Source organism: Myiozetetes cayanensis, unplaced genomic scaffold (genome assembly GCF_022539395.1).
Source record: "Myiozetetes cayanensis isolate MyiCay16 unplaced genomic scaffold, myiCay2020 scf12, whole genome shotgun sequence".
Lineage (NCBI taxonomy): Eukaryota > Metazoa > Chordata > Aves > Passeriformes > Tyrannidae > Myiozetetes > Myiozetetes cayanensis.
Genome location: NW_026086826.1, coordinates 21,899,471 through 21,912,390, shown reverse-complemented (window position 1 = coordinate 21,912,390; position 12,920 = coordinate 21,899,471). Strand labels below are relative to the sequence as shown.

Below are 12,920 nucleotides of genomic sequence, written 5' to 3'. Positions count from 1 at the left end.
GTGCAGGAGTTTGTCTTGGGGACACAGCTTGAAAAGCTGAGTGGGGATTGTGTAAAACTGCTGGGGAAGGTCAGGTGGAAATGGAGCCTGGTTCTTTTTGAGAACCTTTATGAGAAACTCTCCAGAGGATGTCATGCAGTCTGTTCATCAGATAGCACAGTTCAGCCACGCTCTCATCCTGGTTTTGGATAGGATAAAAGGGACTAAGATGTCAGTGCTGCAGACAATGTTTGGCTATAGTCCAAACTTATTTGTGACAACTCCAGAATGATGAAGTTATTGTTTATCAAAACCAAAGTCACTGGAGTGTCAGAGTGATATCCTTATATCAGTTTTGTTCTGAATACATTTGCAATATAATTATTATTGCAATGAGTTTGTATAGAGAAGTACTGCTTAATGGAAGCTAAGATTTTGGCCTGTGTTGTAAGACTTGACTCAAAGTTGTAGAAGATGGGTGTAATCTTATGAGGAGTTCATTTCACTAGTGTCATTTGTGAATTATTATTTGAATTTGTTCAACTTTTTCCTGTGTGATGCTTAGGAAGTCTCTGGAGGAGTTACGAAGAGGCAGCACAAAAGAATTCTCTTCGCTTATCTGTCTCATGCCAGGATTCTGCTGTTTCTTTTAAAACCTTTGAAACCTTCAAAAAGAGAAGCAATTCTAACATTTATTCCTTTTGTAATCTGCTATATAATGGGCATTTGCTATCAACTTATTAACTTATTTGTTATTTTTTGAGAAATACCTCGGTGCATCCAGTGAGGGAAAATGTCTTTGGTGTACCTTGCATGAGCTCCATGAGGAGGACAACAATCCTCTGGCACTATCACGGCAAAGAATTGCACTGAGCTACCTAATTAGGTACTGAACATTACAGAAAACAGAATTAGACTATCTCTATCCATTTGTTGTATATAAAATGTCATCCTTGTAGAAAGAGTCAGAAGTATATCCCACAGAATCAGAAAATAGTTCAGGTTGGAAGGACCTCTGGAGATGATCTAGTCCAACCCCACTGTTAAAGGATTTCATTTAACTATCAGTTACTTCACTTGAGGATGCATCTTTTTTTGTTGTCAGTTTAAATGTTCTGTTTCCTGATGGTTTGGGTTTCTCTTTCTCTCAACAGACATCTCAAGCAGCATCCATAACATAGAAGGGACTCAGTGAATGTATGCAACAGAAAAGTGAATATGAGGAGAAAGGATGACTTCGTTAAATCCAGTCCTCTGAAAAGTTAAGTCTTGTGTAGCTCCTCTGTAGAAAGGAAGAAATAGCTGAAAACAGTCTTATTTAATTTGAATTAAGGAAGCTGAGTATTACTGCAGGAACTTAAGAAAAACCCTTTTGACTTCCTGGAAACTGAAAGAAGTTTTTTTTGAAGAAGTAATTGTCTCTGACATCACTAAACTGCATAGCGAGTTTGCGGGTGGTTAGTTTGGGGTAAGAGAAGGAAGCAACTCCTTCACAGATAAGCAGGCAGGGCAATGTATGTGCCTACTTATTCTCCTTTCTGGTTCAAGTTTTGCGGAGAAATTCTTTTGCGGACAGATAACATTTATTTTGCTTTGCAGAGAGAGACACATGCTGTTTCATAAGGATACGCCTGATTTCCAGAAATAACCATGTTTTTGTGGCTTAAACTCTTAGCATTTGGCGTTGCACTTCTGAGGCAGGATGCTTTTCTCAAAGGTAGGTAGCAACTGATATTTCTTTCTCTCGTTCTGAACCTTGAATATCCTCTGTAGATGTAAAACCAGCGGAAAGCTTTGCAAAGTGGAGAAATACCATCTTGGTTCAGAAATTAGAATCCAATTGTATGCAATGGTATCAGAACCTAGATCAGGAAGGTTGATGCATAATGTGCTGGGCTAAAATGTCTTCCGCGTGGTCATATGTGAGAGTTACACGAACCTTTTTAAAAAAAGCCCCCAGTTCGCAGCTGTATTTGAAAAAGAATGCATTTAGATCTCTTATGTTAACCTGTTCATTGCAGTCTTTGTTGGGCTTCATCTCATGATGCAGTACTTTGTCTTCTGTGATTAAATCCTTCAAGAAGAAAAGTCTTCCCATCAGTGTTAGCCACTCCCTGATCTCAGAATCTGCTTATAGTTCCTCAAATTTTGATTTTTTTAAAATGTTTTTTCTTTTTTTTTTTTTACTGCAGTGGAGTTAGTAAAAAGAAAATATCTAAATTAATCTCTACAATTGGTAAATGACTTATTTTGTAAAATAGATACCATTTATTTATTTTAAAAGAACTGCACCTTAAAGCATCTTCAGAATGTTTAATTACCCCACTGCGGGTGAATTTGTCACTTGGCTTTTTTTACTTTTATAAGGGAAAGATAGAGCCCAAGAGGATGATCTTGCAAAACATGATAGATGAGACAGATAATATTAGTAGCAAGGAAAACAATTAATCTTGAAGTAATACTTCATATAAAGACAAAACCTTATCTATGTTTAAGAAAATAATTTCTTCTGAAGAAAATGCAACATTTTTACATATGTACTTTCCATCAGTTTAGCTAGTAATGTAATTTGGGATGGTTGATGGCAGACACAAAGGCTTTTCTCTAGGGTAATGTTGACCCTAAAAAGTGGTTTGAAATATATTTTCTGAAATGGCAGTAAGTTATATGCAGGGCTGAAATCCCTTTTCATATACACTGAATTTATGCATGTTTCTATCCTCAGGTCACTATAGTAACTCCAGGTTTATACTGATGTAAGCAACAAAATGACCTGCCTTTAGTTGATAACTAGCTAAGAAGAGCATTTGAAGCCTGAGCATTAGCTCTCTTGTCCTTCAAAGCCTCTGAAGAGAGGCAGCACTGAATAAATCTGGTTGATAGCTGCTGGATATTATAAGAAAACAAGTGAATGCTGAACTGTAGAGGAAAAGAACAAAATCTCTTTCTTTTCCTGTCTTTTTTTTTTTTTTGGTCTGCTGTCCTACTTTCCATTTTATAAGTCTTTCTGAGACTTCCTGCTGCTCCCTTTTCTCCAGAAAAGGCAGGTTACTGTCTGCTCTCTCAGCCACCTTCACAGTCAGTCAACATGTCAGCTAACAGAGAGGGCAGGAAGGTGGATAGACAGGTAGTAGTATTTTATTTCAAGTAATAGTTATTTTCTCTGTCCACACACAGTAGTCTAATTAGAGCCAGTTCCTCCCTACATTTACTAAACAGAAGAGCCTCAAAGAAGTGCTAAGGTTTAACTCCTCTCTTCTACACTTAAAGCAATTAAGTCTCCCGCGGTAGTATCAAGTACTCAACGTCACAGACCTTGTCTTTACCATGCAGTTTGGCACAGAGATTGCTCCTCCTGTCAGAGTGACAGAACAATTGTACTTCTTTTTTGCTGTGCAGATTGCTTTACCTTCTAGCTATGGGACACTGGGCACTCTCCTCGGGAGGGGTTTGTTCATGGAGGAGCCGCGTTTCGAAAAGGTGGCGCAGGCTTTGGTTTTACGGCAATCCCTTTTCAGGCACTTGATTGTAAGTGTTTGGGAGGGCATCAGGACTTCTTTTGTTATTACTGTAATTATTTTCCAAGGGCCTACTGTACCTAGTGATTTTGAAAACTTGGCAGGAGAAATGTTAAGGTTGTCCAACTTCCTCCACAAGCTCAGACATCCTATAAAACATCTCTTATTTCTTGTAACCACCAAGCCACTTTTAAGAGCATCAAACTACATTAAACCAAACAAAATAAATGAAGTTATAGGCTGCACAAAGGCCTTTTCACTGTGTAAATCCCTCAAATAAAAACCAGGTATCCAACTGATTATCCTGGTAAGAAACAGATGTGTAGTGCTATTTGTGGATGTACCTATACATACCAATATATGGTACATATATTAATAAACAGCAATCTTGGAGCTCAATCTGTCCTTGTAAACATTTGCATTGCTAAAACATCCCATTAAATTAATCAGTGTTTTGTCCACTGTCAGTCTTTCTGTCGACATGGAGTTCCTAGCTTTACTAAAATCCTTAGTTGCCAGATGTGTAGTTCTTAAAATCTTCAGTGTAAGCTTGAAAATATAACACTTTATCCTATCTAGGATGACTTCCCAATTGAAAGAGTTATCCTGACATACCTGATAAAATTCATCAATTCATTTATGCAAAAAACCTTAAACCAAGAAAAAAACCCTTAGCCAGTCCACTTAAAAAAACACCAATACCCCCAAAAATGACCAATGCCAATAATCTCTCCCCCCAAAAAATCCAAAAGCAACAAAAAATAAACCAAAAACCCCCAACCCAAACCAGGAAAAGCTTGAAAACACCTTTGTTTCCATTTAGAAAAAAGCAATGCTTGCTGAACAAGCACTTTTTCCATTAGATCATTATTTCAGGTTCCCACCCTCCTCCACAAAAGTGTTAGCAATATGACAGCTTTCAAAAACGTTCACCCAACTCCTGAGCTGCTTCCTTTATGTCAGGAAACTAAATAATTGCTCGATGGTTTTGGGTGTGACTTTTTTATTTGCCAAGTTGAAAGTACCAAGCTCCAGCAGTCAGACTGTACTGCTTTTGTCTGGGATTCCATTAATTTTCATCATAGTAACTACTATGGGACTTCGTTTTGGATTTGTGCTCAAAACAGTGTTGGTAATACAGAGATTTCTTCTTTATTCTTTATCCAATGCCACCACATTAACAACCACCTGACTTCCCACCCTTTGATATAATACACAGATATTATTCACTTAGTCTATTGACCACCTCTGCAAGATGTTCATAAAATGTCCACAACATGTGGGCATAAAATGTCCATTGAGTTCCTTTAGTCCATGACTTTGGGCTCCATGTTGTGGGGGCCACTCAGGACAGGAGAGGGGGTTTGTTGCATGGTTGTTGGGTGCCAAAGCCAGTTCAGGTCTGGTCCCTGCTGCACTTGCTCTGTTTCTTGTAAGGCTTCTCCTCCACTGATTGGGGTGGTTCCTGTTATATCACATATATTTGATATATAGTATATACATATATAAATAATTCCTATAATATGCAACTCAGATCATGGGTTACAACAATTAAGGTGTATTTCTATTACAATCTCTACCCCACTCCCTATCAGGTTTAACAGTGCAATGAACTCCTCCCTTGCCCTTGGTCCACCTTCAACTTATCCATAAACCTTAGGGTTGTACCTGCTTAGGGTTGTGCCCAGCATGGTCTTAGCGCTGGCTGCAGTACCTCCAGGGATGTTCCTGCCCTGTTGTGGGCTTATCCATGGCCACGTGGTTTGAGGTGCTCTCAAGGTGACCTCACGCACAGCGTGCTTCAAGGTGCGTCTGCTGCAGCGTGGGCATATCCTTGGCCACAGTGCCTTCAGAGGTGGATCTGCTGTGGCACACTTACAGCCACGAATGCTTTGAGGGGTACCTGCTCTGGTACATGGACTTATTCATGGCTCTCAGAAGCTTCAGGATGTCCTGCTCCCACATGGATTCATCCACAGGTTGCAGTCCTTTCAACTCGAGTTCACACTGGAGTTCCAGCATGACCAGTACAGCCCAGTACAGCAGCACAAAGAGCAGCCATGCCCCACCCATCTGCCAGTCTCTGTGCATTGCCATTGCTGATATCACAATGTTCTCAGGAAGAGCAGAGCGAGCTGATCAGCAGCACAGCAAGCAGTGAAAGCAAAAAGCAGCCACTCATGAGCTCAGACTCTCATACATCGTAAGGCAGTTGAGCCCAGGGCAAGCACAAGAGCCTGCCCTGAGCAGGCAAACAGCAATAATGGCTGTAAATTCCATCTAACATATTCCAGTCAAATCTACTGTTATCTCACACCCTTTGAGACCCATATTGGGAGCCAAAGAAGGCTGTTGTGGTATGGCCCCAGCTGGCAACTAAACTCCACCCAGCCTCTTGCTCACTCCCCTGCCCCAGTGGGATGGGGGAGAGGATCAGAAGGGTAAAAAGTGAGAAAATTCATGGGTTGAGTTAAAGACTGTTTAATAGGGGAAGAAAATGAAGAAATTAATCCACTGCTTCCCCTGGGCAGGCAGGTGTTCAGCCATCTCCAGGAAAGCAGGGCTCTGTCATGCGTAATGGTTACTTGGGAACACAAAAGTCATCACTCCAAATGTCCCCACTTCCTCTTTCTTTCTTTCTTTCCCCAGCTCTATATACTGAGTATGATGTCATATGGTGTGGAATATCCCTTTGGTCAGTTGGGGTCCAACCTGTCCCACCTGTTTCCTCTCCCAGATCGTTGTGCACCCTCAGCCTCCTTGCTTGTGGGGCAGTATGAGAAGCAGAAAAGGCCTTGAATGTGTAAGCACTGCTCAGCAATACAGAAAACTTCCCTGGATTAGTAACCCTGTTTTTCATCACAAATCCAAGACAACCCCATGCTTGATATTGAGAAGAAAATTAACTCTACCCCAGCCAAAACCAGCATACAAATGAAATCTGGTCATGTAGTCTCCATGCCCAACAGCTGTGGAGGTTTGCAGTGGGAAGTGTTATGTTTTCTTTGCACAGACATCAGTAGAGCTCATCCTATGGCCTTGATTTTCTGTGAGAATCTTTTTCACGGATTGGTCTGTACCCTTGGAAAGATTCTAGCAGACCTAATTTTTAAGAAGAGGAACTTAGTAATACTGGCTCATTTTATGTGCAGTATAAAGGATAAGGGGAATTGCTCTGGCAGGAGGATGTATATTAAGATAGAAGGAAATGAAGTGGAAACTTTAGAGCACCATCTCTTATATTGCCCTCTTACAGATGCCCCACTGCAGGTTCTGTTTAGGACTTTTCTTTTGTTGCAGTGATGCATTTAGGGGTTTCTGAAACACATACCCCAGAGTCCTGCACTCAGGGACCTCTTAATCATTTGCAACAAATTGCCACTTCATGCATCTTGCGCTGTTTGAAAACTTTACTTGCAATCAGCTGTGACAGGGTTTGTGCATGCACAGATGGCAGCAGTTCCTCTCACTTCCTGGGCTGGCCAGACACAAGCAACTTCTAAACTGGAAGCTGTTTAGTTTCACTGTGGTGTCATGCCTAAGCCATGGGCAGGACACAAGTTCATCGGAGCTCAGCAGCACTCTAGCTGAGCTACATGGTTTCTGGACTACACATATGACTTTCTTTATCCATTTGCCTAGACCTGCACAAACACACCAAGCAGGTGGCTGGGTTGTTGATGTGGTATAGGTGTATCTGTTGATGCAGACAGGGCAAGAGACGTTGGTTCTGGACTAATGGGTCTTTCTTACGTAGTATGGAAAAGACGTTTTCTAGTCATTTTGTGTCCACTCACATCTTTATATTCATATACTAAGAATCTTTTACCAATAAAAAACTGCCATGCAGAGATTAGTTCCAAAGAAAATCCAGCTCTTGGTGGCATGGTATTTGGAACCACTTCCTTTAGTTTCAATATGGTGAACTTACGTTTATATGTTTAGGTTCTGAAGAACAAATCAACAGCAGGAGTGTTAGAAACACTACATAATGAGATAAGACAGAAGAAGTGTGGGGAGGAAACAGGATGAAATGACTTTTCAAAGTTTATCTACTATCAGGAATCAAGCTCTGTTTTTCTGACTCTCCTGACCTATCTGCAGAACTGCCTGCCAACCTGGGAAGTGTGTGTATGCATTAAACAAGTAGCAGTTTCCACAGTGAAATTGTGAATGCATTGTATATAGTGCCTAAAAATTATTCTGTTTTCTTTTGCTGTGCAGCTGCCTTGTGGTGTGTACACTGTACCATGCTGGGAGCAAGGAAAGGAGAACAGCAGGCCATGAAAATGTTCTGTCCTCTGTTTACATTCTCGATCTTGTTTTAAGAGTTAATATTCATAATCATACATCTGGCCCACCAGGAAGGCAGAACGAATTAACCCACAATGCATTCTCTGCTGTCATGGCTTGACTTCTCTTCGTGCTCAGCCAACCACTTCCTTTAGTTGGCTCGAGTGTCTCTGCCTTGTCCTGTGCAGTGCAGACTGGCCCTGAGCCTTGCCACTGTCACTGCCCTTCCTTTGGGTGCTGTTGCCACTGTGCTGTCAGTGCTGGTGGTGAGAGCACAGCACGGAGGTGGCTGCAGAGCTGGAACCCAAGCCAGCAAAGTAACGAGAGGCGCTGCAGGAAGGCGTGGTGTGTGATGTGTGATGTGCTGGGCCAGGCTGGCTAGCGGGAGTTCAGCTCTTTGTGGCTGGGAGTTCCTTTGAAACCCTGGCAAGAGCATGCGTGTCACAGGAGTGTAATGGCTTACGTGGAGCTGCGCTGTGTAATTGTGCCCTGCTCGGAACACAGACCTTTTGAGGTGGCTGCTGGGGCTGTGACTGCCTGGGAGACAGCCCTTGCCCCTGAGCTCTGCTGCTTTCTGCATCGTGCAGGGATGTCTGTTGCTCACGTTGATTTGTCTTTAGTCATCTATGAGTAGAAATCGTGCAGTTATTTCTTTCAGACAAACTTATGAAGTGCATCCAATATGTTTTGGAGGAAGTAGTTGGCTTTCTTCAAAGTTCAGTTTAGGCCCTGAGGCACTTGTGTGCAAAAAAATGATAAAAAGTCTGAAGAGTGGCAAAACTCTGACTTCCTCCTGTAAATATCAAGATTAAAACAACAGATACAGTTACGAAAGCTGTTTATTTCCCTGCAACTTGACTGTTCTTTCAGACTGTGTGTCCTGATGTCTTTCCAGGCTACCCATACACTTGCAAACAGATCTTTTTCACTGGTGTTTCAGTAACTGTTACAGCATTTTATCTATTTCCAGGCTTTTTTCCCTTTCAAGTAAAGCAGTTTGGGGCCTTCAATGCCAGGATTTCAGAAACTAGCTGTGAGCACTTCAGTTCTAGCTTATATTATCCATAGTGTTGTATAGCTAACAGGATCCACTTCTTTTCTTTTATACCACTACTCTGCAGTACTGTTCTTCCAGTTATTCCCTCAGTGTCAGTGCCTTCTCGGCTAGCCTGCTTGCTTAGGTTTCTATTCTCTACTTTCAAAGACTTCTCTTACAATCTATCTGTTCTTCATTCATAATCCCACTGCCCTTCACAGAGCTCTAGAGGTATCTTCTGTAGTGCATGAATGACTTTTTTGTTGTTGCAAAAATGTGGACTCCATGGAGCAGTATTTTTAATTGCCTTTTGAAATAGGTTCTTTTCCTGACAGTAAGAGAAATAATCAAGATAGCTGTCTAATAGAAAAATGTAGCCATACAATGAAGCTGCTTGTACAATATATAAGGAAATAGTAGTTCACTAAATGAAACATATATGTCCCATATGAGTTGAAAGATTTCACACTCAGGGAAATATAGTGTAATAAAGAACTTCAGCTCAGATGGTATTAAAAATACAGGGCTAGTAATGCCTTTCCAGGTAACCATATACATTGCAGAATATGTGAATGGAATATTTAAGGTAGTATTAGGCCCTGAACTGTTTCTATAGGCTTGTGAGTTAAGACTATGTAGGTGGAAAATAAGGTTTGATAAATGGCAAAGCATAGTCAGGTTTCTAGAATAAGATCAGCTGCAGTCTAGGCTGTCTCAGAAACTCCTGGTATGAAGTTTTAAGGTGTTTTCATTTCTCCAGAGCTCAGTTTCATCATCTGTCAGTTGAAGACAGTAACATTTACCTTGTTGAAAAATGTAGAGTCCTAATTCCTCAAATATTTACAGGTATGCCTGTGTCTTGCAACATGTAAACTACCACCAATTAATCTGAAGAACCTGGCTGTGCATTAGAATATTTTGGATAGTGTATTTGAGCAAAGAAAGCAAAAGCAAATTAAGCAAATGACTTGTGCATAAATTTCTGCCTTGTTCTCAGTCCTAAAGCACAGGTGTTGTCAATGGGGAGCTGATACTTTAGTGCTGAGTAAGAACAACCCATACTGTGCTTAACTTCAGCAAATCTGAAATTCTGTAAAACATCATCACATCAACTGTACTCTCTATTTTAGCCAATATTGGGTGAAATAGCTGAAGTTGTTTAATGAGTTCTTGTGAGACACAGGAACAGGACTGCACACAAGAACAGGACTGCCAACTTTTTACTTCCTGTGTCTGTGGATGAGATGAGAAGGTGTGCTTAACAGACCATAGCTGCAAAAGGCTTCATGTTATAAAGTATCCTCCACACTTAAGGTAAATACAACAGTAGGCCTGTCAGCATATGATTTAAAATCGTACATTCACATAATCAAAGGAAAGATGACCAATGCTGCTACTGCAGAAGTTCAGGTAATCTTCTCTAGATAGACCTTTGATGTCTAAAATGAATACAGAATCATTTGTCCGTGCTCCTAAGAGAAATCTTTCGGTTTTAATGAGTTTTGGATAGAGTATCTTGAGGATTTCTTTATTTGTTTCACACTTTCTTGGAAGAATTTAAATGATGGAACGTATTTTTAAAATAGGTGGATTTTTTTGCCTTGGTCCCTGATGGCAGTAAGAGATTACTGCCCTATGTCTCTTGTGTGCAATACACAAGCTCCCTCACCCCAAAACACTGTGTGTGAATGTGCAGGCCCGTGCAGTGTATCTGAGTGAGTGGAAATATAACATTTGTGATACTTCAGACTGCCTACTGAGTACACAAAAAAGCCTGACTTTGCTTGCAGCTTCATTAATGCTTCTGTGCTCAACTGTGCTGCCTCAACAGAAGTGAAAGACCTTTCTACATCCTCCACACACCTGCAGTCTAGTGTGTTAGTCTGAAGTAAGAAATGTGGTTGAGGTTTGAGGGAAAGATGTGAAAGAGCAGAAAGAAACAGGCAGTAGTAGACATTAGTAGCATTTCTGATTTTGCTCTCCTAGTCTGCTAATAAAATGACTTAGAATTAAATATTTCTGAGAGACACTCACTACTCTCACTCTTAGAAAAAGATAATAATAATAATAGCTTCACCCAGTGTCAACTTCCACACCTAGAGTTTAGGAGGCTTAGAGTGGAATTGTGCTGAATACGAGGGAGACAGTTCAAGGAAATGAATGTGAAATCTATAAAGAGTAATTTATCCTTGACAGTAATGGATCAAGGTTTTGTAATACTCAGAGGTGAAACTTTCATAAAATCCAGTGATGTTTGGACTGCCAACTTTAGCACTTTATAGTTTTTCTGAAGATTGGTCAGTTTGGCCATGAGGCTTTTGAAGTGATGAAATATGTACTAAGATTCTATTTACAGAGGCATACCATTTCTGGAACTCACCTACAGATGCCTTTTGAATCAACACGGGATGTATTGAGTTAATTAGGAATCATATAAGAGTTCAGGAGAAAAGGTCACCCAAAAATTCCAAGATTTGTGGCTCAGATTATTTCAAAAGCTAATGAAAAAGCGCCAGCTGCATTTGTCTTCCTGCTGTAATTGATGCAGCATTTAAGGGCCTGCTAAGATACAATTTTGCACTGCCCTGAATAAACAGGCAAGTGTTTGGTGCAGTAGCTGGTTTAAGGTTTTGTGTTAATATTGGGAAGAGAGCCATTTACAATGTGGAAGTGATTCAGCCTCAGAGATGTCAACAAGTGTGTCGTCATTGCAGGAGGGTGCCTTAAATGGCAAGGGAAGGATTGGTCGCAAACCACAGCTTCTAAAAAACACACTCCTCACTGAGCAGTGAAGATATTTAACGAAGACCATGTCAGAGAAGCCATTTTTGACTGCTCTCTCTGCAGCTGATGCTGTTTCTCTTCACAACAGATTTGCTGCTTACCTGAGTTTCACCTAGCAGTGACATCAGTGAAAATTCTGAAAAGGCTTCCAATTTTCTTACAGGATTTTTAATTTTTTTTAACCTACTGGGGGTCTTCAGACTCCCAGTTCTGATTTCCTATTAGCTGCCCAGAGAAAACTGTTTGGAGGAGACATCCCTGGTTTTGACTATAAACTCCAAAACACTTGGGAACTATTTTTACATAGAAGAAAATGATCAGATTTTCAGAAGACTTCCATGTGTTGGTCACTGAGACAACATGAAAAAATTGTAGTATGCGCTGCAAATTAATATTTTCCGAAACTTTTTATGAAGTTGTGAATACTGAATGCTTGGAAAGTCAGGAAGGAGCTGCTCCTCTGTGTGTGTGTGACTGTCTGACCTGTGTCTACAGTAGGGTAAATGGTCACAGTCATGATCAAGTGTTCTTGTTGGGCCAGGTGCTGTAGAAACCTAGGATCAAATATGATCTTGTCCTCAAAGGATTATCTGATCTGGTTCTGGACAGCGTGGATATTTCTAAAAAAGGAATGGTACAGAGGCAAGAGGAAAGACAGATAATGGAAAAAGTAATAGTAGCATACATGCCCAGCCAAAGAACTTGCATAATCCCCTGTGCTATTCATTTCCTTTTCTGAGAAAGGGACATATTACACCTTATTCAAAGCAGCAGGCAACTGAATAAATTATTCCCAGGATCTAAAATACACACTCCTATATAGGTCCATGTATTAAAAGTATCACATTGAGCTCTTGTAACTTTTTTACATGACAACTGGCACAAGTATTCCTGAAAAACAACACTTAATGATAAAATTGCTGCAGGTAAAAATTTACAGTGTTCCAAAGCTCCTCTCTTGCTATATAGAAACAATAAAAAATCAGGTCACATACAAAGGCACTATATTTATTTGCAATGATTATTTTCTCCAGCTGTTTAATCCTTTCATTAACATATTGCATTCTCTCACCAGTGACTGAAACACAGTAAACAAACAACAGAATGTGTAGATGATGTGTTACCAACACACACATACACACATTCTCTGTCTTGTATTGGAGAGAATGTAATCTCACCCTTCTGATTCTCAATTCTTGTAGCAGTTACTCAACCTGCAGGAGATGAACTAACATGAACAGCACCTGGATATGAAAAAGAGGGACCACATTCTGTTCAGTTCAGTTAAAAAAAATAATTTCGGTTGCACT

General features: G+C 40.4%; 1 protein-coding gene across 3 annotated transcripts in view; it reads left to right on the top strand.

Moving 5' to 3' along the window:
* The first annotated feature begins 1,459 nt into the window (after positions 1-1,459).
* The window catches only part of PTPRC (protein tyrosine phosphatase receptor type C), a 59,140-nt gene continuing 47,679 nt past the window's right edge, over positions 1,460-12,920 (top strand). For all 3 annotated transcript variants that reach the window (XM_050306573.1, XM_050306572.1, XM_050306571.1), the window contains exons 1-2: positions 1,460-1,493; positions 1,579-1,696. In XM_050306573.1, the coding sequence (XP_050162530.1) occupies positions 1,630-1,696 (67 nt within the window). In that variant the 5' untranslated portion in view covers positions 1,460-1,493; positions 1,579-1,629. The remainder of the gene's footprint in view (positions 1,494-1,578; positions 1,697-12,920) is intronic.